This window comes from Pagrus pagrus (genome assembly GCF_965226575.1).
Source record: "Pagrus pagrus genome assembly, chromosome: 6".
NCBI lineage: Eukaryota > Metazoa > Chordata > Actinopteri > Spariformes > Sparidae > Pagrus > Pagrus pagrus.
In genome coordinates this window covers 25,867,088-25,892,142 of record NC_140190.1, presented here as the reverse complement: position 1 = coordinate 25,892,142, position 25,055 = coordinate 25,867,088, and the positions used below count along the sequence as shown (strand labels likewise).

Below are 25,055 nucleotides of genomic sequence, written 5' to 3'. Positions count from 1 at the left end.
AGAAATTCAGATATGTCAAAGAATAATCAATCAAGTGAAACACCAAAATATCCCAGTATCCCTAACTATTTTTGATTTGAGAAGTTTCTATTGAAGCTGTATTTTCAATGTCTGTCCATGAAAGCTCCACTGTCAAAGAAAAGTAGCTAAACGCTAATGCAACATAGCTCTGAAGCTAACATTAGCCCCAACACCACAGTGTTCCCAACCAGAACAAGAAAATCCAAACATTTTCAAGCTATCTGTCAGCATTATTCACCAGCGGCCTCCACCTTTTGGGGGATTTTTGTTATAGTTATATCTCACATATGCTGTATCTGTTCAGATTAATGAAATGTGTAAACCAAAACTCAAATTCAACACTTCCACAAATTGTAACGCCGCTCTTTTTTCACGGTGGATGTAGACTATGTTAACATGATCACCAACTCAAGTTTGCAGCAACTAAGTGTTTTAAACTTTGATTTTGCCCTAGAAAACATGCTTTATTAAAATACATTTGAAGATTAAACCTGTTGATGAAGGACAGATATAATAGGATGTAATTTTCCCTAAATGTTGGGCCTTTTCATAACAGTATGAGACCGAATCAGGGACTAAGAGTGGTGCCTAAAGGGGGAGTGTTTAATGGCTTCTCAAATGATAAGTCTTGAGTCAGGGGATAAAAATAAATGTCTTTGTTCCTTTATTACACATTTGTGTTGTTGCATTACTGGTCTGTGTGTGGGAGTCAACAGGAAGCTGGCCCACTGAGGCCATGTTTGACAGACAGTTCTGGGCCTGTGGTTGGTTTGTGGAGGAAACCCAGTGACAGATCAGCTCTGTGCAGCAGAGATCTGTGTTCCTGAACTCTCCAGGGACACTATTTGGCCCCCAGTAGCCTGGCCTGTGGGTTCCCACCATGCTCACTGTTAAGCTGGCCAGAAACAACAAGAAAAGCAGAATGCAATCTTTGCTAAAGTTAATACGATTTGTCACTGTAACTGCAATTTTTACTGGAAAAGGAACAACTACTTTTGCATGATGATTCCAGTCACCACACAAAACCTTTATTCAAGAGTCCAGTTAATAAAAACATACTGTACATTCTCATACCATGTATATATTACCATACATTGCGTTAGGTTGCATAGTGCTAAAGGTAAACTATAATGGTGATAGTTGGCAGACTGGCTGTATATCTGCCCTGTATTATTTACATTTTCCAAACAACTTCTCTCATATTGGAGCTTTGCATGCAACACATTGAGTTGCATTTGTATCAGTCTGTAACTGCATTCGAATAGGAGGCTTTGATACATGAGTCATTTAAAAAGAGACAAAATACATACAGTAGTAGTTACATTCACATGGCAGTGATAGGCATACAGTAAAAGACACAGCTGGCATGAATGAGGCTGGTTTTAAGTGCTACATGAAATTCGTCTTTCATCATTTTCTTTAACAGTCTGAGAACTTGAATGGTTGCAATCCACACTGTGTCCTTTTAACTTCATCTTCATGAAAAGACTTCCCTCTCCATTTAGAGCAATGGAGAGAAGGTGAAAAAGTCCAGCGTTGACACCCCACAGACCCTGTGGTGTTTCAGCAAGTCACATAGCTCCTTATTTGCCGCTTCCCCTAATCACTCTGAGAAAAGGGTCCAGCATTGTAACTTTTGTCGCAGCAAGAGGTACAATGTTGTGTCTTTTTTTGAGTGACAGGGGGGTCAGTATTTCCCATAAAGTTTGCATCTCTTGATCCAAGGCCCAGCGATACTCCTCATCACTTATTGCCTCTAAAACCTCCACACAGTGTCCTTTCACAGTCCTCCATCTATAGCTGGGTGACTTTGGTAGAGCGCCTGGTCCTTCTGTCTCGACGTTGAGCGGCAGGAAGATGGCAGTAACGCGGCGACCATCCTCGGGACTTTCTCCTCGGGCTACGTGGCATGCTAGGGCCTGGGGGGGCTGGTAGTCAGGCCTCCTCGGCTGTGGCGTCTATTCCAGCGTAGGTGAAGTTCTCAAAGAGAGCCATGTTCACATAAGCCTGAAAGATAGATAGGAGCTTGTGATTTAAAGGGTTAGTTCAGATTTTTTGAAGTGGGGTTGTATGAGTCAGTGTATTACCTACATCACCCCCCTAGTTTGAATGGGGTATAGCATACACCTAAACTAATATTGATTTTTTTTAGATAGGACCTTATTGTTGGTGGCTACAATGTGTTTTGCTGCTGCCCCTGTCCACAGCAGCACATTGCTTCCTACAGCTGTACTCCTGCCTGTTTCTTCTTTTTTAAATAATGTAAATTTCAAGGTATTTGGCATGCATGCTAGAAGTATAATGGCTCCGTCTCTTTCTTAATGTTGAGGCCACATTCAATGTCATATTGTACAGACAATTAATAGCAGCTGCAATAAGAAAAACCTGAGTAGGAAAGACCATTCGTCATAGATGTAAAAGTGTAAGAGATTCAGGATGCAAAGCTACATTATGCAGTTGTTGCATTTCTAATTATCTGATGAGACAATGAATATGGTTTTAGCAATGAGGTAACCACCTTAGGATAATGTTTGAACACTCCCAATTGGTAACATTGGGATATTTTGTTGATGAAGGTTCTCAGTCATCCAGGTCATGGTAATTCTAAGTGCTGTATCGTAGGCAACTGAACTTGTTTCAGTTTCTTGAAGATGTTTCACCTCTCATCCAAGAGGCTTCTTCAGTTCTAACTAACTGGAGGGGAGTTGGAGTAGGAGTAGGAGTTGCCTACCATACAGCACCTAGATTGGGACATTTTCCCGTTCTTCTTTTCCTGCTAACATTGTGTGATTGCAACATTACCTTCCTGGCCTCTTGCATCCTGTTGAGCTGGACAGAGACTTGGGAGAAGGGAGGTCTCTCATAGGGCCGGTCCCTCCAGCACTGCCTCATCAGCTCATAGCTGGACAGGGAGAGAGACATGGATGAATGCAGTAAGATTCAGCAAAGAAAGACAGAAAATGCTAATCAGTAGCTACAAAATGCTGAATACTTACACTTCATCATCACAGTTTTTGGGTTTCTCCATCCTGTAGCCTTGTGGCAGTTTTTCGTAGAGCTCAGCACAGGTCATGCCACAATATGGTGTGCCACCTGACAAACACAGGAGGGAAAATGCTTTTTATGATTACGCTGGCTATATTGCATGTGAGTGGAGTAAAGATAAGGATTTCCACCATAATGTTACCTTAGAATCAACCACAGGAACACATACACCGTTATGTAGATATGATCACTAAAACTTGCAAAACATCTGAAGCTGGGATATCTTGCAAGTGTAAATGGGAGTAAATGCTAAAGCTTCAGTGAGAAAGACATTGGGTTTATGTCAGGCTGTATGATTACTGACCTAAGCTTACAATTTCCCAGAGGAGAACACCGAAAGACCACCTGGGAGAGAAGATGCAAAGACAGAACTGTTATTAATACATAGAAAGGAAATCAGACGGAAAAATATAAAGGTGTTATTGGTAAAACCTATCGTTAACTTAATATCTTCACCATTTGTTGAACATAAGTTAGTTTGGTTTAAAAACTCCGCAAAGAAACCGGCATCATCTCACACCTGCTTATTGACTACTGTATATATACAGTAAATGCTGAAATATTTAAATCCCGTCTAGTCACCCTTAAATGAATTAGAACCTCCTGATTTTCATCATTTTTACAATTCATTGCATGGAAAAAAGTACATAACACCATTTTCCAGTAACACCAGTTTTAATAATTATATAAATATGCACGGAAACTGATGAGGAACCACTAAGTGTCTCAACAGCACGAAACCGCCGTCAATCCTGCAATCTGATTAGCAACTGAATTCACAAGAAAAACCACCAGTTTCACACGTCAGTGTGCCATGTGGTAGATCATATGAGCAGACAAGTGTTGTTTGTGCTGGCGGCCTGTTTCTTTGTCTCCGTCCTAATCTCTTCTCTTCTCTTCCATACATTATCTTTCAATTTTTCTTTCTTGCTCTCTCATTAATGTTGACAACTTTCTCTGACCCCACAGGCAGCCTCCACACGTCTTCCGTTAGCTGTCCAACGCTCCTCTGACTTGCTCTCTGCTGTGTATAAATAGGCTCCACTTGACAGACCAACGTCTCGGTTGTGTGCTAAGTTGTACCCAAGGCTTCCTGGTTGTGCTTATCAGTCACACAGCACACTATTATGACTCCACCAGTGACAGAGGGATGATTTGTTGTTTTCTTTTGTAGTGTGCATAATCAAAACTTCACTACAGGCTTGAATAATTTAAATGAGACAGGTTCCTGTGATGCAGAAGAAGAAATGAGGAGGAAGAATCGTGATTGTCAAAAGTTGCTGATTAGAGATTATATTTCAGGAAGTGTGTGTGAACCACTTAGCCACTGGTTTCAAGTTCGTAACATCAACATCAACTAACAAGCCGTGTTACTCAATATGTCCCCAAAGTTCTTAGAAATATTTTTTTCATTTTGGTACCACAGTTTCATTTACAGTCATAAATAAGCTCTGGGTGACAAACATTATGACCTTAGCTGGCACTGAAAAACTCCTCAAACCCTGTTAGAGAGTGCAAGAGGTAACATCAGGGTTTATGAACAGATGGGCAGACACTGTCACTCACACATCACTCTTGGTCGTATACACGCTGTAGTTCAGGGACTCGATGGCCATCCAACGAACAGGCAGCCTCCCCTGAAACCCCAAGCAACAGATTCATGTCAAACCTTCTGCTATGTTATAGAATATGTTATACAATATGATGAGTCTGATTGTGAGTGTCACAAAATATAAAAACACAAAAAAAAAAGATGAATAAATAAATAAATAAATAAATAAAAGGCTTAAATTGGTTTTATAAAATGACATGTCGTTAAGGTGGTGCCAAAAGTTGATGGTGGAGATCATGTACAGTAGTATGCAGTACAGATCTAAGCAGCATTAAGGGGAACAGCTGGTTCCAGTTCACCTCCTGGATGCTGCATGTAGGTGCCTTTGAGCAAGGCATTAAACCCCTAACTGCTTGGGCAATGGACTTCTTCTTCTACTCTTTCTTTTTCTTCTTCTTGTTCTTCTTGATCTTCTTTTTCTTTTACTTCAGGTTCTTGTTCTTCTTCATCACATTGCCTCAAGGGGCTTTATAATCTATAAAGTGCCCTCAGGAAGAGCCATCTTCAAAATATATTGTTAGTTAAAACAGTAGATGATAGTAGACTGTGCTAATAAAGTCATAATTATTTTGTGGCAAACTACAAATTGACATACTTTAGGATAAAACTGAGTTTTTTGCTATTTCACAGAAGAACTTCTAGTATTTGGACATCTGAGAATTGTGTGTTTTAAAACAACTAATGTGATAGCAGCTCATATCAATAGCATTGTTCTTCTCTTAAGTAGAAATACATAGAGGGTCATGGAATAAAAGAAATCCATGTTCCCTAAACAACTAGAGCCCTCTGTTGACTGAACTGTGTTTGACCACAAACACTCACCATTGTCTTCTTAACGTAAACTTCCTCACCACGGGACAGGCCGAAGTCTGCTATCTTTGCCACAAGGTTGTCCCCTACAAGGACGTTCCTGGCTGCCAAATCCCTGTGGATGAACTAGTATCAGGAGAGGAGAGGAGAGGAGAGAGGAGAGGAGTCAAAACTGTTTCTGGCCATTAGCTGCAGTACAATGTATTAAAGATATGTAAAGAAAGTTAGAGATGGTTCTTCTAAATGGACCAAAAGATATAAAGAAGATTCTAATTTAATAATATGCTTATGTGATGTAATATAATCACAACATTAAACTTCTGAACAGTTATCACTTAAAACGTGGTGTAACATATCCTGATGAGACAACAGTAATAATGGAATAGTTCAATTATTGCAGTTTCTCTTGAAAAACTACACTTTAAACATTGTCAGCTTACCTACATCATCAAAATACGGTATTAAGTATATTTCTTAAGAAGTAGCGACAACATTGAATGTTATATTTTGGTTATATTGCTATCAGTAAAAAAGTGAACTTCTGTCCGATTTTAATTACATCTTTAAAAGTTATAGCATAAACTATCAGGGGGTAACTTCATCAGAAGAAAGTTATGAGAGATCTTAATTTAAAATAATGCACTCATCCACACACAGAGTTACACAAGCAGCCTCCCACATACACGCTCCCTCTCCTCCTACCTGTTTGTCGCTCAGGTAGTGCATCCCTGTTGCCACATCTACAGCGAACTGCAGCAGCTGCTGGGAGGTGAGGGTGGAGGCAGTGCCGTGCTCCTTGGCGAAGGCGGGATCGGTCTCCAGCACTCTGCTCTTCCTCAAGAAGTCGAGAAGGTTGCCGTAGGGAGCGTATTCGATGGCTATGTACAGGTAACCTGAAGAAGAGAGAGAGGGAGTGTCATTAGTGTAACAGAAGAAGAACTCAGTTCTTCTACTTAAAGCTGCTACAAGGAACTGTCTTTTTTGTTCATTCTGGCGGCCCCTGTGGACAAAAGTGGCATGAGCACCACAGCCTCCTGTGATAAAGATCTAAATCTGGCTAGGTCCATTTGGAAAGCAAGTGAAAGAACGAGTTAACACATTTTGGATACTATTTTTCTCTTTTAAACACAGCTGTTTGAATGCATATCAATGAGGTAACGTATTGGGACAAAACATAACGTATCTGACATCACAGGAAAGTCTCATGGGGATTAACAGGGTTAAGGCTGCTGCTAATAAACATTTCATCTCCTATCTGTACAAGCTGTTAGCAGCTCAGCCAGACTCTTAAAAATGATAATGTCTTCTTCTTCTCCCTGAATACTGTGACTATGGCCTCGTCTGGCCTGCCTGCAATAAGCCAGGGAGAGACGCAGCCACAGCTGGTGAGGGGCCTGGCCTTCAACAGCTCTGTCTTGACACTGACAGAGGAAAACCAGGCCCTTTCAAGATATCCTCACAGAGCTCAACCAGATGGTTCAGGCTTTGTTAATAGTTAGCGGCTTCTTGCCAAAGCCAGAGTTCCTACAGGTCATGAGGCATTTGTTCTTGTTGGACGGGTTTCATGTTGATTTCACCAGGACGAGAGAGAGTGCCAACACAATTTGTTAATACCATATGTGGAAGGAAAGAATAACAGGTCGATGGAAAGACTAGTCAAAGAACTGGAGCCTAATGTAATTATGCTTCTCAGATACAAGAGGTTATGTTAATCAGGACATGCTGTATTTCCTGCAGCAGCGTCCTTTCTAAAAGATTTCTCCACTCAAAATAAAACCGTAAAACCAAGAAATACTGTATATGTGTTAATGTGCTTTCTTCTCCTCAAAAGAAGAGGATAATAAAACAATAAACTAGCTGTTATCCTTGGATAAACGTCATTAAAATATACTCCTACTATGTCTATATCTATGGCAGGACATAGTCAGAAGAGAGATCGGAAAACAAGCTGATCTGGAGGATGCAGACTATTTTGTTTTAAATCTTTATCTTCCCTTGACATTTGAGTACCTATCATGTAACGGCTGTTTATTTCCACCTCCTGTTCACCGCTTCATATTTAAATTCATCCTGCACGCACCTAATTCTTTCACAATGTTTATCACTCAACAGTGAATTTATTCCAGATCTTTGTAAGATGAGAAAGTATACGAACTCAAACCAACACCATATATATCCCCCGTTATTCAAATTACAGACAGATGCGGAATGGATCAAATGAATGAAAGCCTGAAACCAGAAAAAGATGATGAAGAAAACTTCAAAAATGCCAAGAACAGCAATTGAGTAATAGCTTGTGTTACCACTGCAAACTTTCTCTATTGCAATAAAAGACATTTAACAGTTTTTCAAAGAGATATTATGTCTATTGATCTCTTTCCTTCTTTATTCTACCATTTTGAACTATTCTACCAGCCTGCTTTCCTCCCTCCACTCTCCCCCTCAACAACCCTTCCTTCCTTTCTTCCCCTCTTCCTTCCTCTCTTCCTCCATTTTACAATAAGTTTGCCAGTTGAGCACCAAGTCAGTCTTTCCACACTGTAAAAGGAATCTGCATGTGTTTGTATAAGAATAAAATGTTGGCAGTGTACGTTTCTGCGAACCAAAGATTTGTTGAGTTTTGTATGTATCATATCAACATTTCTACAATATGTGTCTACACATAATGCATAACATTCTGATTAGATGTACATAAGATAACTTTCATGTAAGGAGAGGAGGTGATGGTGGTGGTACAGCTGGGCAAGACAGCTGCGAGATAATTTTCCACATTAAAGTGTTTCCAGTGTTTACTACTGCAGGTGTGAAAGAAAGTATAAAGCCTTTTGTGGCTCCAGAGGAAGCTGCATGTAATCTGATGAATTGCCTTCAGTGAAGTCAGTCAGTGGCGAAGTTGCATTGTGGGTAATGTGGGGCTTGATGTTTTGAAAAGCAGTCCACCGCACTCCTCTAACACTGTTGGCATCATTATGGACAGTTTAGAAACAAATGATCAAAACCATGCAGTAGACCCCGAGATATCACTGTTTCTATTCCATGTGTTCTTCCTTTTCCCCAACATTACCCACAATGCAACTTAACCACTGAGTGACATCACTGGAGGCAATCTCTCAGATCGGATGCAGCTTCCTCTGGAGCAACAAAAAGCTTTATACTCATTTTTACACATATGCAGTAGAACTATATAAGACCTTTAAACTCACTTTAATGTAGAAAATTGGTGGAGTTACCCTTTAATAAAAAAACACTGATTATATGTTGAAATGTTTTTGGGTTCAAAATGTTGTTATTCATGAGCATGAGGTTTTGTTTTTCTAGTCAAGGTTGTGTGATTTATATACTGTTAGTATTTTTATACTATTATCACTGGAGAAAGTAGTGAAGTTGAGTTGAACAACAGCTGTTAACACAGCAGAGTGACAGTCTGCAGAGTCAAGTGCTACCTGTAAACTGAAACCGGTGTTGAGACGCACTGAAGTCAGATGTTTATTTTTCAAGGCTGACTTGGTTCGGTAATGTCCTCACTGATGTACTTTCCATACAACACTTCCCCTCTCGTACATTATCAATCTCTGATCAAACGATAGCAATTCAATTATTCAATGCAGAGCCATCGGATGTCGCTGTGGGAACCTGATACTCCATGGTAAGAACTGGGGCCGAGGAAACCTTACACAAATACATAAATACATGACACAGCACTATGCAAATGCTTCTGGCAGGCAGGGATTGTTTAGATTGGACACATGTTGGTGTTTCCCAGGTGCAGATGGCAGAGGATCTGATGGGAAAATCTGTTTGGATCTCAAGCAGGATGAATTTAATCTGTTTCCTTTACAGAATCACACACGGGGGTATGATTAGTTCAATCAGGATAGAATCTGGTCAGGATATTGTCTGCAGGACAACAAATAGTTTATCAGCATAAAGGTAGTTGTTTTACAAAGACATTTGTACAGTTGGAGGCCACATATCAACTGATCCATCTCCATGACAACTAAGCATCCGCTGATGAAGACTGTGTGATACGGTTAAAAATGTTTCAACCACTGATTTGATCCATGTACGGTGCAAAATCAGAGTAGGTTATCTTATGATTTAAAAGAAAAGATAAAGTAAACACCAAATTACTTGAATGATAAACTAAATAACATAAAATAACAACTTAATTTTAATCGCAGAGCTCCTAGCTGTTGCTATTCAACAACTCTCCCAACAAAATCAGACTCATATTGAGGCTACGAAATGACTAAAATATAATAATATTTGCTCGTACAGAATTTTTATACTTTTCAAATTAAAAATGACTTGTATTGCAATCACTGTAAATACATATTAACATACTAGCATTTGGTATTATATTTTGATGTATCTGATAAGCAAGTATTTTTGTAACAAGATACTTTTTGATGTATTTGTGCCCATCTCTGATTGTCAGGTGATATATTTTTAATCCGTTGAATTCTTAACAGGGATTAAATGATAATGATCAATCATTAACATCCCTATTCCATATATTTTAGGTAGTTCTGGACAATATATCAATATGATATTGTTACTGCGACATAAGACTCTGTGCCATTTGAGATTTTGGATGTCATGATATGGCATAAGCGTTGTCTTTTCCTGATTTTAAAGGCTTCAATACAGTTTAGTGATTGACTGTTCTTCTTGTTCTCATGCTTCTTTCATTATGTTAGTATTCATTCCTACAATATTGTCACAAATTTGATATTGAGGTATTAGATCAAAAATATGATTTGATTATATCCCTAGCATTTTTGAAGTGCTCAAGGAGGTGTCAAAATATCGAGATATATTTTGTGTACTGCTGTATCATTTTAAGGTCATATCACCCAGCCCTAATAGTATGTGTCTACATATAAGCGGTATCCTGCAGAATCATGAAAAAAATCAAATTGGTTTGTTGTTGTTAGCACGATAAGAGTCACCATTTTAGAGGAAATGATCATATTTTATTTAATTTTCAGTGAAGAAATATATAAATAATGACACATGTTTTTGGGTTTGTACCAAACAAGCATGTTTCCATGTAACTTACATCTACAGAATATGATTTTTAGGCCTGGGCATCTCTATAGCACCACAATGCTTCATTTATAAAGGCCTGGACACCAGATAAGTAAGATAATAAGACATACAGCCGTGTATTCAAAAGCCACAACACAAAAGCAATCAATCAATTAATCAATCAATCTCAGTGAAGGCCACTAGGTGTCGCTCACTCACCTCTATTCTCACAGGCTCCTATCAGGTTGATGATGTTCGGATGCTGGCCTAGTTTGCACAGCACCTCCAGCTCGCCTGCAAAGTCTCGGTGGTCATTCTCTGATGCAAACTCTGCAGGAAGATCAGCACACGCAGCATCGTTAAACAAAGTGCAAGCAAAGCAGCTTCAGCTGCCGTCTTTGAAATTAAACGTTCACATCAGTCAAGGAATGTGCTGCACTGCGACTGTCTTTGCTCTGTGTGATACATGTACATGTACAGTGTCTGTATATGTCTCAGAGTTACCTTTCAGCATCTTGATGGCCGCGCTCATTTTACTGCCATCCTTCTTGATCATGGCTTTGATGACCTGGTTTGGGAACAGTTGTTAGCTTGAATGTTTAAGCCAGTGAATAAAGAAGAGCAACCAAAGGAGAAACATTTTTAAATATTCAGAAGGTACAATAAAAGCCTTCACACCTGACCAAAGTTGCCCTCTCCAATGACATCTTCAAATTTTATGTCCTCCCACTCCAGGATCGGATAGGTGAGGGGCTCTGGTGTTGGTTTGGGCCTCCGTGTCAGGGTCAGTGTTCCTGAGTTGAACTGCAGAATAGTCTCCTCACCCTGAGGGTATAAAGAGTCTTAAGCTTGGCAATAAATGCACATATATTATAGTTTTCTACTGTAGGTCTTTCTCAAGACACATATGAGCTGTCAGATCAGTTGTGATGTCAGCCGTAGCTCAGTAAATTCTTCAGCTTTCCAAAATTCTGATTGAAGAAATCTAAAACATATCTCGGGTGAGTCCTTACCGATCCAGACTGGTAGGTGAACGTGCGCCGTCGGTTAAGCAGCGTCTTGCGTATGAAGAAAAGCGCCAACAGTGCCAACAGGATGGTCACACAGGTGACAGTTACCGAGCCCACCACTGCCACCAACAGCTGGTAACCATCCCCCGCAGGCCTCCCTGCCACACCCTGGGTGGTCGGTGTGAAACTCTGAAAGCCTTTTTTTGGCAGATGGGAAGAGATAGAAAACCAGGGCAGGATAGAAGATTGAGAGAAAAAAAACAAGATAGATGGATACAATTTTCAGGTAGTGGCCATAAATAGGTTGTATACTGTATCATCCTGAGTAAATCCCTGTCCCTCTGTGGGTGGTCAGGTTCAACACCACCTGGGAAACCCCCCAAATTTGCAAATAGTAGAGTAGCATTGAAATGTTCCACAGAGGGCTTGAAGGCAAAATTAATGTATGTTTAAGAAAGCATATAATGCATTTGAAAAACTTAACAATAATGTCTTTCTAGGAATCATATCGGTTTCATTAAGGAACTGTTTTCTTTCTACAAAACCCCACCCACCAATCTCATCACCGCGCAGAAGGAAGCATGTATCTCGTGGACAAGAGGCTCACGCAGCATGTAAACTTTCATGGCGTCTTCTCGGCTGAGCTATAATGTTAGCTAGCTTAGTTAGCTGAGTTAGCTAACCTCTTGTCCATGAGTAGACACCCGCTTCCTTCTGGATAAAGGTCTGTGAGCAGACAGTAACTTTCCTACTCACCATCCCCTTTTGTCTTCGCCTGAACAGCCTTGCTCCACTCTCCCGGCACTTTGGAGAAAGCCCTCACTCTGAACTGGTAGACCGTGCTGCCATTGAGTGCTGTCACATCTTTGATGGTCTTGTTTCCATCATCTGTGTCCACCCAAGGGTGAGGGCTCCCCTGGCCGACCGGCTGGTACTCAATGATGTATTTAATGATGCCTCCGTTGGGATCTTCAGGGGGCCGCCACTTCACCTGGATGGCTGACACGGACAGAGGCGTGGCCTCGACGCTGCGTGGGGATGACGGACCTGAGATACGGAGACATGATCATATTGTTAAAGAAATCAACAGTGACAGTCACATGCTTTTATGCTTGGGTGCTCTAGGAAGCTTTAAAACGGAAGACAAGGAGTTAACAGCAATCACTGCATTTCTAACTTGATAACTGGATTATTCCTGGACACCAAACTATCAGCTGCTTAACAGTCTTTAAACGTTTGTGGGCAGGGAGAGAGTCATCAAGCAATGAGCAAGCATCAATCCTATTCTTCTCCTGAGTCTTTAAAGTAAAGCCAAGAAACTCTTATCATCCCATTATAAAGTGGATTGAAATATCTAGCAACATTTAAAAGGAGCCTTCCTTGCAGTTTATGAACAGCAGAGTTACCCTGACTGTGGAGGCGGAACGTGTAGGGTTTGGATGGCGGCCCCTGGCTGCCACAGTTGATGAGGCGCACCACCACGGTGTAGTCCTGCTGATACTCCAGGTTGTGGAACTTTGTGGAGAGCACATTGAGCAGCGTGGTCACCTTCAGCAGATTGTCACTGTTGGGCGGTGGCCCGAAGAGCTGCACTAAAAAGCCACTGGCTGTGTCGGCGTTAACGCCGTTGTTGGCGGGCAGGCGCCAGCGTACGGTGGCATTGCGGCCTTCCATAGAGCTGATGTCAATCTCAGGTTGAACTGTGGGCTCTGCAGCGACAGAGAACACAGGGTGAGGGGGGACTGAGGGGACTGACAGCTCCTGGTGAATTTCTCTCATTAGGTCAGTAACAGTTCCCTCAAACTGCCCGCTGAGGGACAGATAAAGTAATCTGTAGTGAACTACCTCAATTTAGGTATCAATAGGCTGCGTGTAGTTGGGACTGTTAGTTCACAAAAAAGTGAAATATATGTATATATATATGTATATATAAACACGGCTTCATGAAGAAGCAGCTGTCTGATCGAGCAAGTGAATGAAATATTTAGATACGTTTAAAAGTGTGGTTAAACAAAATGCATCTTTTACCTCATGCATCATTCTCCCTCCTTGAGTTTGTTTATACAGGGTTGAGTTGAGTAAACACATCACGTTTGTCACGATCAGCCATGTTTTTTGTTTAAGTTTGGCATCGTGCACCTGGAGCACTTGAAGGTCAGAGGCTGGAAATGTCAACTACCAGCTTTGACTGGAATGCAGCATAATTCTAAGCAGGCTTTGAGCACGTCATCTGTTTACGTGGGGAAAGTGACAAGATAAACCGTACTCAGAACAGTCAGTATGCAGACTCAAGGTTTCAGTTTAACTGTCAGCATGGTATCGTTTCCTTTCAGTATTAATCGTCAATAATATGTTGATTTTGTGTGTGCTAACTGTAAAAACAGTGCAATATAAAGATTACTATGTCGTACATACTGTATACAGTTAGCATGGTATTGGGATACTGTTGCTCTGTGATTAACCCACAACTTATATTATTAAGTGGTGTGAGAAAATGGATGAAATAGAATCATATGCCATTCTGAATACAGCGCCAGAGTCTTCTTAACCTGATGTGTGGTCCGTCTCAGAGGCACTGGAGTCACTAAATACACAGGGACGAATCATTTGTGGTTGTGCAAGAAACCAATATTCCCTTAAGAAATATAATTTGTTCCATCGTACAAATGCACCAAACCACATGTTGCCGTTTCAGTTTTTTCCCTGATCTTTTCTGAACTCACACACTCAGACATGCTCGCTCTCTCTCTGCACCACAATCATTAAACAACAGAGTGACAGACTGCATTGACTGCCCACTTGCATTGAGGCTCTTTCTATTCATGATTAGTTTTTCTGATTCCTAGCTGACTGATGACAAAGGTTTATGTTTTGTTATTTGAGTTAGGATCCCATCGGTTCTTCAAAGTGGCCACAAATCTGGCATCTTTCTATTTGTGTCCCATACTTGAGTAATCTGTGCAGATATGCTCACCGGGAAAAAGACAACTGGCTCCTGAAGGTCTGGGAAAAAGCACTGCTCGGTAAAAATTATTTTAATTTACTATTAATCTAACCAGACGCACGATAATTACGCTTGCTAAAGTGCTGTGGTCCAGACTCAGACGTTTGTTCCCAAGCAAGATTTGCCAGAAAAATATACTCATGTAAAGTAAGTGTGTGATCCCTATCTGTGGTTCTTACCGAGACAATCGGTCTCCATGATGGCCTCTGGTCCCCGGGCTCCCTCTCCACCCTCCCCAGGACGACTCAGCTGGACACGGACTTGGTAGCGCGTTGAAGGCTCCAGGTTCATCAGCGTGATGGGCTCTTTGTCACTATAAACTGAAAGGAAGTGGGTTTTATGGCAGAATCTTTAGAACGTATTTTGCTTATAACATACATCCATGGTATATGGCAAGTATTGTGGATATGTCGAATAAAAAGGTAAAAAATTCTGAGGTTTTACATTATTTTGTTCGTTATATGATGAATTGTTTTGGGATAAAACAGCCAGGCAGTCAGAACATGATGAACATGCTATGAAACATGCCAAACTTTAGGCCTGCGAGATCTTGCAAATAATTTAATTTGCACAATACAATTCTATGTGTTACTGGATTAGGGTGTCCAAACACTACATGTCTGAGAAAGCATCCCAACTTTGTTTTAATCGTGAACTGAGGTGTCAAACCACTAGATGTCAGTATAGCATCCCAATTTCATTTAGCTGTTTCCAGAAGTGGCACTCAAGGCCAAAGTGGTTGGAGAAAGCAACAGTAACATTAACAGCCTAGTAAAATGCGCTAGAAGACGTAGAGGGAAGGCAATTTGATGAATTTAAGGAAAGCAAATACAGTTTTTTTCTTTAAACTGTCATTCTGAAGTAAATACTGATTGCACAGTGTAATGGCTGGAGCAAAATGATACCATCCACATAGATTGGTTCCCTAAAAATGCTTTCACTTTGTTATTTGGTCTGCCACGGGGCTGGAGTTTTCCTGCAAAAATGAAGCACAAAGGAGGCATTGATTTCCCCGGTCACTATCCTCAGGTAACGGTGGAACAACTGGAATAACTGTGGAAACTCTACACTGTAAAAGAAAAGGAACCCTGCTGATGGAGGAGGAAAAGAAAGTGAAGAAGGAGAGTGAGATAAACTGAGGTGAAACAAGAGTGAACAGAAGGGTGTTCACTTGACAAAGTCTGTTCCCCTGTTGATATGTGTTTCCTCTTACCACTGGGAGTTGAGGCAGTTCAGAAATGGCATTCTTTCTACTAAATCACTAAGTTATAAAACCTGCAGACTTAAAACAACCACTCTGGTTTCACTCTGCCTTCTCATAAAAATCAGATCAGGGTTTCTATGTCAAATTGGGAATCTTAGGTTGTTTGTTGCATTAGACAGGCTGCTAGCAGTAGCATGTTGCTAACTCCGTCTCAACAGTACTACCACAGGGAAATGCTGTCTATATCTGCTTCAAGGTATTACTAAATAACAATAAAACAAGAATAATTGGATGCAGATGTGCGGTGAAATTGAGTTTGACCCCCTCACTTCTTCCTTGCATAACCTGCAGAGTATTGAGGAGGAAACATGGTTGGGGTGTTTCTGATAAATAAGTTTCAATAATTTTACTTTTTCCATTTCGTGTTAGTTTTATTATAAATTTGAGCCAAAGAGCGTTGATGGCGATGTCCGGTTAATGTTGCTCTCTGTGATAAAGGCTGATTAAATTACATCTTCGATTGATATCTCTGCCTGTTTACCTCTGATGGAGGACCAAGAGTCTCCGTTCTCCACAGGTTTGTAGAGGAGCCTGATGGAGACAATGGGGCCGTCTCCTCTGTGAGCGTCCATTGGCTTCACCAGCAGCTGCTTACTCCTTTTTTCCAGCAGTTTGGGAGCAGTAATGGGCACAGGGGGCTCTGCAAGAAATTTTTTAAATTTAGATCTTTGCTGCTGTTGTGTGATGTGCCTTCATACAAGAAATGGTCGAAAATTAACATTTTTACTACTGTGTTTATTATTTCAAACTTTACTTGGAAGAAATCACACACACGGACCTTTAACGGTGAGGATGAACTTGGAGGAGTCCTGGCCTCCATTGGTGGACACCCTGCACTCCCACAATCCTCCTTGTTGAGCACTCAGGCGAGGGATCTCAAACGTTGCTGTGCTCTTATTTGAGTCCATGACAGTGCGAGAGGGCTGAGAATAAAACACATAACACACAATAGAAATGGAGGATAAAAAAAAACAAAACACACAATCCCATTTCCTGTGCCTACTTGGACTTCTGCTCAGAACTTTGAGAAATTTCTTAGTTCCTGTTGGAAGTGCTGGTACAATCCTTCATCAGATTGTTTCTATTATCAGGGAAACAGCACAGAAAGAAAAACACAGAAACTGAACATGTCGCTTATAGGCAACACGTGGTAACTGCTGCACTGCAGAGTGATATAACCTTATCTGTTCCAGCCATTGTGTGGTGGACTTCCTCAGAGCCTGACTCAACCTTCAGCCCAACCTTAAAGGCACAGTACAAAGAAACTTAATTCTCTAGCTGATGTCACAGCACCTGATAATGACACCAGAGGTCGGCAAACTGCTTTATTTAACTTATGTAAGATTTACTAGACTAATTTATTACCTTTGACACATTTAAGGGAGTAGTTCGGAATTTATAAGGTACGCTTAATTGCTTTCTATACAGTAGCTGAGATGAGTTAGATGGGAGGATCAATACACCCCTTTATATCTATGTATTAAGTATGGAGCTACAATCAGGAGGTTATTAGCTTAGCTTAGCATTAATACACCACTGGACAGTGGTGGATATCCTGCTTACACAAGCAGCCAAAACCTATCCGTTAATCCATTAGCTAAGTAGTGTTATGTCAGATTTCAGTTTAGTTGGTCGGCTCAAATCTGTGTTGAGAGCTGTGATTCATCAGCATCTCTTTGAGCTCTGTTTACAGTGTCAAATCTTTCTGTCGCTTGTTCCGATGGTCATTATTTTTCTGACAGCTGAGCCCTCTGTTAACATTGTAAAATGTTATTTAAACTGCACAATAACTGATAATGTGATAAATGCTGTGGCTTGGCCCGTCCTAAAGGCCCTCTAGGGTGATACAACTTTGGGAGCCACGGTACTACAGTACCCTCTCCCTGTGTGGTCTATTATTTGACTTAAGTTTGATGCAGGCTGTGTATTTTGTTTATTTTCATAGTTATTTAGTTTTTTTTGGCAAGAGTGTTACATGCAACTGCTGGCCTTTCTACCTTGAGTACAGTGCTGTCCAACTTGCGCAGCTCAATGTTGTCGTGGGTGGGCAGAGGGTTGCCTGTGGCTGAACAAAAGATCTTGGGGCTGGAGTTCAGATTCCACTCCACATTACTATCCAATTCCACGATCTGGGGAGCCCGGTCTAAGAAAAGGAGAGAGGCAAGTTACAGGAGAACAGTGAGGGTTTGGCAGAAAAGAAAATGATAATCGAGAAAAATCGTTGGATAGAAAAGAAGAGTAATGGAAATGTGCCATGCAGGAGGAAGATAGAATATTAAGTATGAACTCTATTCCACAGAGGAGGCAACGCTAAATGAAGGAATGGAGCATATGAGGGATTAATATGACGACACCCACCAGACTTCTCACAGTGCTGTCCTCTCCACCCTGTGGGACAATGGCATCCACTGAAACGGTTGCAAACTCCTCCATTCTGGCATCTACAGCTCAGCTTGCAGTCTGGCCCATACATGTCGTTATTGCATGCTGGCAACAGAAAACAGAAAGCTGTACTGCATAGTGTGACAAACAGAAATGTAAAAAACATGTTTTAAAACTACAACAACAAAAAAAGTTGAAGTGATGTTGTACTGACCCATCTCACAGCGGCTCCCAAACCAGCCGCTTGCACAGGAGCAGCCGTAAGGGTCTGGTAAGCAGAAGCGAAGCCCCTTACAGTTCAGTTCGGAGCCACATGGGTGCTGGCAGTTCCGGCCAAACATTCCTTCTCTGCAGGCTGCGAGCCATCAGAAAAAGAGAAAGACAAATTCACAAATGTGTTTATATAAATTCCTTAAATTTTGCTGTATCATGCCTCAACCCGACTTGCAAAACACCACAGAGAACAGAGTAACTAGCCTGCCAAGGTGCTCGCGTGTGATATTAAGATTTAGGATTTATACTTATGTTTGATTATTCTACCTTAATACAGTCTAGGAAATAGTTTGTGCTACTAATGTTTGGTGCTCAGGAAAACCAAAACTTAACTGCTGACCTCATGTTAGACAAAAATGTACCAAATTTGAGCCACTATAGCACCGACACAATGCCAGCTTAACGTTACCCAACAGAGAAGAGAAGAAAGAAGAGGAAGATCATGAGGTCACCAATCAAACTCAAGACAGTGGGGTTGTCTTGTTGTTGGTTTATGACCAAACAGCTGCAACACTAATGACATTCCCATCAGCCTCACAAGTTCTTTGTGCTTGGTGCTGATTAGCAAATGTTGGCATGCTAACAAGCTAAACTAAGATTGTGAGCATGGTGAGCATCATACCTCCTAATCATCAACAAACGGCATTATCATAGTGAGCATATTAGAGTGCTGAACATTAGCATTTAACTAAACTCAATGCTGTGCCTCAGTATATTTACCCATGAGCTGTGAATTTTAAGGTAAATGTACTTAACTTGAGTATTTCTATTTTCTGCTACAATTAAGATGCAAATCTGAGCTTTTTACTCTACCACATTTATTTTACAACTTTAGTTCCTGGTTAATTTGCAGATTTAGTTTAATAATACACAATATAAACAACAAATTAATTATGATGTAATAATATAGGTTATAATATTAAAAACTTTTTTGATCCCTGAAGGGGAAATTCACAAGCTATGTAGCAGATAAACTGTAAGAAGTGATTAACACATTAAGGCATCAATAATTATAATATAATTAATGTTATTTTAATTATTCTGACAAATGCCATTCTGCATAATGAGTATGTTTATTTTTGGCAGTTTAAGTAAACTAAGATGCTTATAGTTTTACACATTAAGTACACACATTTTGCACCATGACTCTTACTTGTAAGAGTTTTTCTACACTTGGGTATTGCTACTTTTACTTTTACTTTTTTAGTATTTTTTCCCCCACTAGTCTTCTCTATGGTGCGGTTCATGTTCAGGAGTCGAGTCATTCTAAGCAGGATAACTGTTAAGGTACTAGTTATATATTTCTGTTTCTGTTCATTCAGACACTGCTTCTTTAGAATTATGATGGAAATCTCACATTGCACACATCCTCTTTCTGTCTTTCACTTCAGTCTCTCACTTTCACATCCACAAACATGTACAGGTACTGTAAACCTGTGAGGACACTGTATTGAGTGCAGTACAAACCTGTCTCACAGCGCGTTCCCATGAATCCTGGAGGGCACATACAGTCTCCGTCCACATCATGGCACACCCCACCGTTGAGACAGTCCGGACAGACTTTGTCACAGTAAGGACCCCACTTCTTACTGGGGCAGTCTGTAGGGGAGAGTATTTTTCTTTACCTTACAGCATATATGTGGTGAAAGGTGTAAAATCCACATGTTATGTTATTTGGACTGTTTACCTATATATACAGTTTGTTTTTTATAACTTGGGTCTGACTATCTGCTATATATCATCTTACCGAATGCAGACCAGACATGCAGTGTAATACTTTCTGACACATATCTTATTATTTAGATGTGTTTGGCTTTTTGTGTATTCGTATCGTATTTTAGAAAGGTTTTTCAAGTGCGGACGGCTTCAGAGGGAATAAAAGAAGACTTTGACTCCTTTGACTTTTCAATCACTGCCTCTGGTGGGGAGAGAGAGAGTAAGTGAATCTCAAAGCGGAGCAGGTGGAGGGTGGAGTAGGTGTTGATACCGCTGATGTCTCTACAATATCGAGCTACAGGATATTAAACAAACACATGTGCTGTCTCACTTGAAGACCTGTCACGTTCAATCTCAATTTCAATAAGGTATAATCCAACTCTCTGCAGCTTTTTTTGCTGTTCTGCTTTTTCAGTTTTGTTGTTTGCTGAAATGTGTCTATAAAGAAGCTCGATACAAATGTCATGTCTGTGCAATAAAAATAAGTCAGCAGGAAGTTAGCTTAGCTTAGCATAAAGCCTGGGAGCAGGGGGAAACCGCTAGCATTGCTCTGTACAAAGGTGAAAATGGTCTGCTTACCAGCTTCTCTAACGCTCATTAAATAAAGTTTAATAATGAAAAAATGTGGTTTCACAGGGTGTTACGCGTTTCTTGGCTGGGCACAGGATCATTTTTAAAAAATGTTCATTCACTATGAGACATAGCCAAACTATTTCTGTGGTGTCTTCCCTCTATCTGAAGAAAATCAAGGCATATTTACACTTCTTTTTCCCGCTAAAACCTTTCTTTTTAATGCACCTTTGCTGTTTGTAAGGTAAGAATATCCTGAATCATGGTAAATCTAGCTGAATAGGCAGTGAGGCACCTCTGGTCATGTCCCCTTCTGTATTCTGGTGCAAAACTGGTATATTTCTTGGGCATCTGCAGCTGAAAAACTGTTGTGAAAGCCTTGATATAATCTTTGTAAATTACTGTGTATGTGTGTGTCTAATTGTGTGAATGTCAGAATCCAACAAACCTCTGACAATAAGCCTCATCCAAGCTCCCTTAAGAGGGATGTCTCCCACATAGCTGGCACTGTAGACGCCTTGATTGGCAAAAGCTGCATCCTCCACTGTGAGTACAGCAGTGCGATTGATCATATCGTTCCAGTGAGTCATGTAATAGTAGTTTCCTACACCGAAGACATAAAAACACATTAAAGCCATAGTTTCCAGTGTGATATTTCATCAAAAACCTGCCAGTCATTGTTCTTTTAATAGTTGTCTCTTCTGCCTCAGTCTTAAATGGCCTACCGTTGTACTTCCAGGTCACATCTCTCTTCTCGGAGCTCAGTAGCTGCATGCTGAGGTTAACAGTCTCTCCTTTGTTAGCAGTCAGGGTCAAGTGAGTTGGGACAAAAGTTGCTAGAAGGAACACAGACAGACACAGTTATAATTTTCAAACCAGATGCATCAGAAAACTGTAGAGTATAAATAACCGAGTCAAAGCTGAGGTTTAGTCATGAGAGGAGGTCAAAACTGCTCATAAAAGTTGTATGAAGTCTGAACCCACATCCGCCAAAGTTGTTGATCATCGTGACCTTCTCAAGCGGGGGAACTTCCTGCGTGGATTCACAGTAGAAGATGCCGATATGTTCCAGTTCACGAAAGTCTCTGGCCACCACCTCCTTGATCCTGGGCTTATGCACTTTAAAGTTTGGCTTCTTGGGGAACATGAGGATTTTGTTGTCCCTCTTGATGTCCAGCTCAACCTGGGCAGGGCTGCGCTCTCCATTGATACAATAAACAGTGAAGTTATGGACGTTGGTGGCCTCTGCTGTGGAGATCATGGTCAGGTCGATCACTGCATCTGTGGGACAGGGCGTTGTGTTTGAAAGAGTTGTGGATGTTATTAGAGTCACGAGGAGCTTGACTTTATCCAATACAGAGACTCATAAAACTTTTGAGTGAGGAGATTTAGTACCACTGGGCAACATATTGATATTAAATCATTATCCTGATATGAGGCCATATACCGTCTTAGATTTTGGATATTGTGTTGTCTTTCCCTGGTTAAAAGGCTGCATTAAAGTAAAGTGATGTCAACGAACTGTACTGTTCTACTTGTTCTAATATTTGTCTTTACCCACTTAGTCATCACATCCAATTTACTGGTGATTATTTATCCAAATATGGTGTAAAATAATGTGATTTTCGATTTTGTTGCCCAGTCCCAGCATTTATGAAGTGCTGTGAGGGGTTTGCAAAAAACAAAGATACATATTGCATATTGCAATATAACCCAAAAATGGTGTGATAAATATTGTGTGTTTTGGTGTTTTAATGAAAATACATTGTGGTTTTCCCATTCTTACTGTATATAGGAATCTAAATGGACAAGTACTCTAACTTTGGGCTGTTACTCACAAATATGATGATGAAATCTGCTGTAAGTTTTCTGATTCAAACGACAACACAATATTTATAACTGGTCTTTAACATTTTTATTGCAGGTGTACTGATTTTGTGCAGTTCTCAGTGAAACCGATAAATATTATTTCATTTGTCTAAACATCACGGCCATTTCTGTCTCAGCATCTCTACGATATGTTTCTGTTTACTACTCAGTCTTCATACAGCACTATTACATTCTCCTGTTTGTCACATAGCTGGGACAGGATTCAATAACAATGTTTGTATTTTGACACATTAATCCAAATTAATCATGTCTCTAATTTAAAAGTTAGCTCATGATAGAAAACATCATTATCATTATCATTTTGGCACATGTTCTAGACCAGGGGTGCTCAGACTTCTACCCTTAGGGGGCAAAAATGAAACATAATAGTGTGCCATGGTCAAAAGCAAACACCTTTTGTATTATATTGTATTGTTAAGACGCTAAATAGAAGTAGGATGCCAAGTTACGTTAATTGAGGGATTTCCAGAACAAAGTCTCCCTGCCATGCTCAGATTATGAAAGATAATAACTGTAGATCCTATTTGTAAAGAGCATTTTTACCTCAGAAAAAAATAAAACAGTATCAAAGCTAATTTATATTGTATTTTTTGTCTTTTCTTTCTTTCTTTCTTTCTTTCTTTCTTTCTTCTGCTTTATCATTTTTGCTAGAAACATCTGGCGGGCCAATTTTGGTCCACCAGCCACACTTTGGGCACCCCTGCCCTGTGCTATATATTTTAATTAAACATTAATTCATTAAATCAACATCTTTTCATAAAGATGACATCGCTCTATACCTCACATCTCATAGTATTTTCATTATAAAAGTGACTCTTTGAGTTACAACATCTTACACACTGACACCTGAGACAGAGATTGAGAAACTGGTAATATCAGCCCCCCTTCTACAAAATTTGGGTATAAAAACAAAAAAGCCTCCAAAAATCTGAATAAAAGTGCCAAACCCAATAATGTCTGTTTGTTCAGCATTCCTTCTCCCTGGTATTTAAGCCTCAGATCCACAGAACAATGGCAGGAAACATGGATGAGCTCCCCTTTTTTCCCAGAGGGTTCAGACATTCACGCTCTCCACTCCGAGAGTATTTACAACTTTAACAAAATAATAATCTTTTAAAATAATAATAATTTAGTTAAAAGGATATCATGATCAGAAAGTGTAGACTTAGGTGGGAAATGTATCTTTCTTCTTTACATTTCTCAAAAATAAATGCCGACTTGTATATTTGGCTCGTTTAAGAGCTCCACAAACAGCCTCACATTAAGTTCAATCTTACCTGATAAACCGAGGCAGCAGCACAACACAGACACCCACAAAATCCTCATGACATTTATAATCCTCATTTGGTAAAAAAGTTGTCGTTACTAGATCAGAATCACAGAGAGACTCGTACATCCAAAACGGTGAAGCTGCGTCACGACGACTGGTGCGCCTTTTTACGCATAACTCGGGGAATCACCCAGAGCTCCGGTTCAGGTGTAAAATCTCTCCGTTAACGACTACAGCGGTCCTGTACAGCTCTGAGAGATTGAATCACGGTTCGTCACACACTAAGCACAGAGTTGGACTCAGCTTTCTCTGGGTGGGAGAGGAAGGAAGAGCGTCACCAGACAGCGGAGGACTGCTGGCGCTCCAGACCTCCCCGCTCCGATTAATGTATTTATGAGTTTAAACTTTGTCGCTTCTTGTTCCAATACAATGCCAACCACTCCGATTGTCTCACACATGTCTACTGTTTCAGCAGTGAAACAATAGATTAAAAGTGATGAAAGTTATCATCCATGACTCTATTTTAGGCCAACTCTAGGGTAGTATTACCTATGCTGTCAAAGAGTTTAGTTGTGGTTTTTAAAGTATTTCTGAAGAACATTTTTGCTCCATGTTGGAAGAAATATTGTGCACACTTGTTTTTATGTCGCAAAACGCGAAGAATCTGGATTTTTGTGCATGTCAGATATTTTAAAATATACATTTTGGGGGCATTTCAGACTAAATTTTATCTACTACATGCTGGTAACAGTGTAATATCTAACATGCTTGTGTAACCAAGTCTCCACGCATGCCCCATGTGTCCCCTGAGGCTGACATTGGATTTTATTGCCGCCTTGATAGAGACACTGTAGAGCACCAAATGCAGCAGCAGCAGCAGCTGGTATCATGTTTTGCCAAATGCAGCAGCTTTGTTCTTTCACATCAACGTGTTTGGTCACAATCCCTGCAGCTTTTATGGCCAGCCATACCCCCCTCCCCTCTCTGTTATAATCAATCAGCCTCAGGAAATGATGAACAATATGCCTGTTGTGTCTATTCTGCCATTTCTGCTCCAGTCTTTTAAAACTGCCTCACTGTCTCACTTTGAAACATCGGCCAAAAAAACAAAAAACTGCTCGTGCTTTGTCTCTAATTTCTCTGCAATAAACCGACAG

At 40.4% G+C, this 25,055-nt stretch overlaps 1 protein-coding gene across 3 annotated transcripts; it reads right to left on the bottom strand.

Annotated features, from left to right (window-relative positions):
* Positions 1–689: 689 nt before the first annotated feature.
* Positions 690–24,158, bottom strand: tie1 (tyrosine kinase with immunoglobulin-like and EGF-like domains 1). Of its 3 annotated transcripts, none has more exons than XM_084355605.1 (24): positions 23,906–24,158; positions 21,723–22,019; positions 21,464–21,574; positions 21,187–21,342; positions 19,920–20,051; positions 18,394–18,534; positions 18,156–18,284; positions 17,795–17,940; positions 16,576–16,720; positions 16,279–16,437; positions 14,713–14,853; positions 12,936–13,238; positions 12,286–12,576; positions 11,533–11,726; positions 11,198–11,344; positions 11,024–11,087; positions 10,739–10,849; positions 6,191–6,381; positions 5,501–5,614; positions 4,633–4,703; positions 3,371–3,411; positions 3,018–3,114; positions 2,824–2,923; positions 690–2,028 (listed from the first exon to the last, which is right to left on the bottom strand). In XM_084355605.1, the coding sequence occupies exons 1-24, from the start codon at positions 23,970–23,972 to the stop codon at positions 1,957–1,959; spliced, it is 3,420 nt and encodes a 1,139-aa protein (XP_084211731.1). In that variant the 5' UTR covers positions 23,973–24,158; the 3' UTR covers positions 690–1,956. The 3 variants fall into 3 exon arrangements, with proteins under 3 accessions (XP_084211731.1, XP_084211732.1, XP_084211733.1); XM_084355606.1 differs by having other exon boundaries at positions 24,023–24,158; XM_084355607.1 differs by lacking the exon at positions 12,936–13,238.
* Between the last annotated feature and the right edge of the window lie 897 nt (positions 24,159–25,055).

Bases quoted from the DNA above. Each gene is read 5' to 3' on its own strand.
- tie1 (XM_084355605.1), bottom strand. From the start codon at position 23,972: ATGAGGATTATAAATGTCATGAGGATTTTGTGGGTGTCTGTGTTGTGC. The intron at 16,438-16,575 runs GTCCGTGTGTGT...AATTTCTTGCAG, and splicing joins GTTCATCCTCACCGTTAAAG to AGCCCCCTGTGCCCATTACT. The intron at 5,615-6,190 runs GTAGGAGGAGAG...TCCTGATACTAG, and splicing joins ACTACCTGAGCGACAAACAG to TTCATCCACAGGGATTTGGC.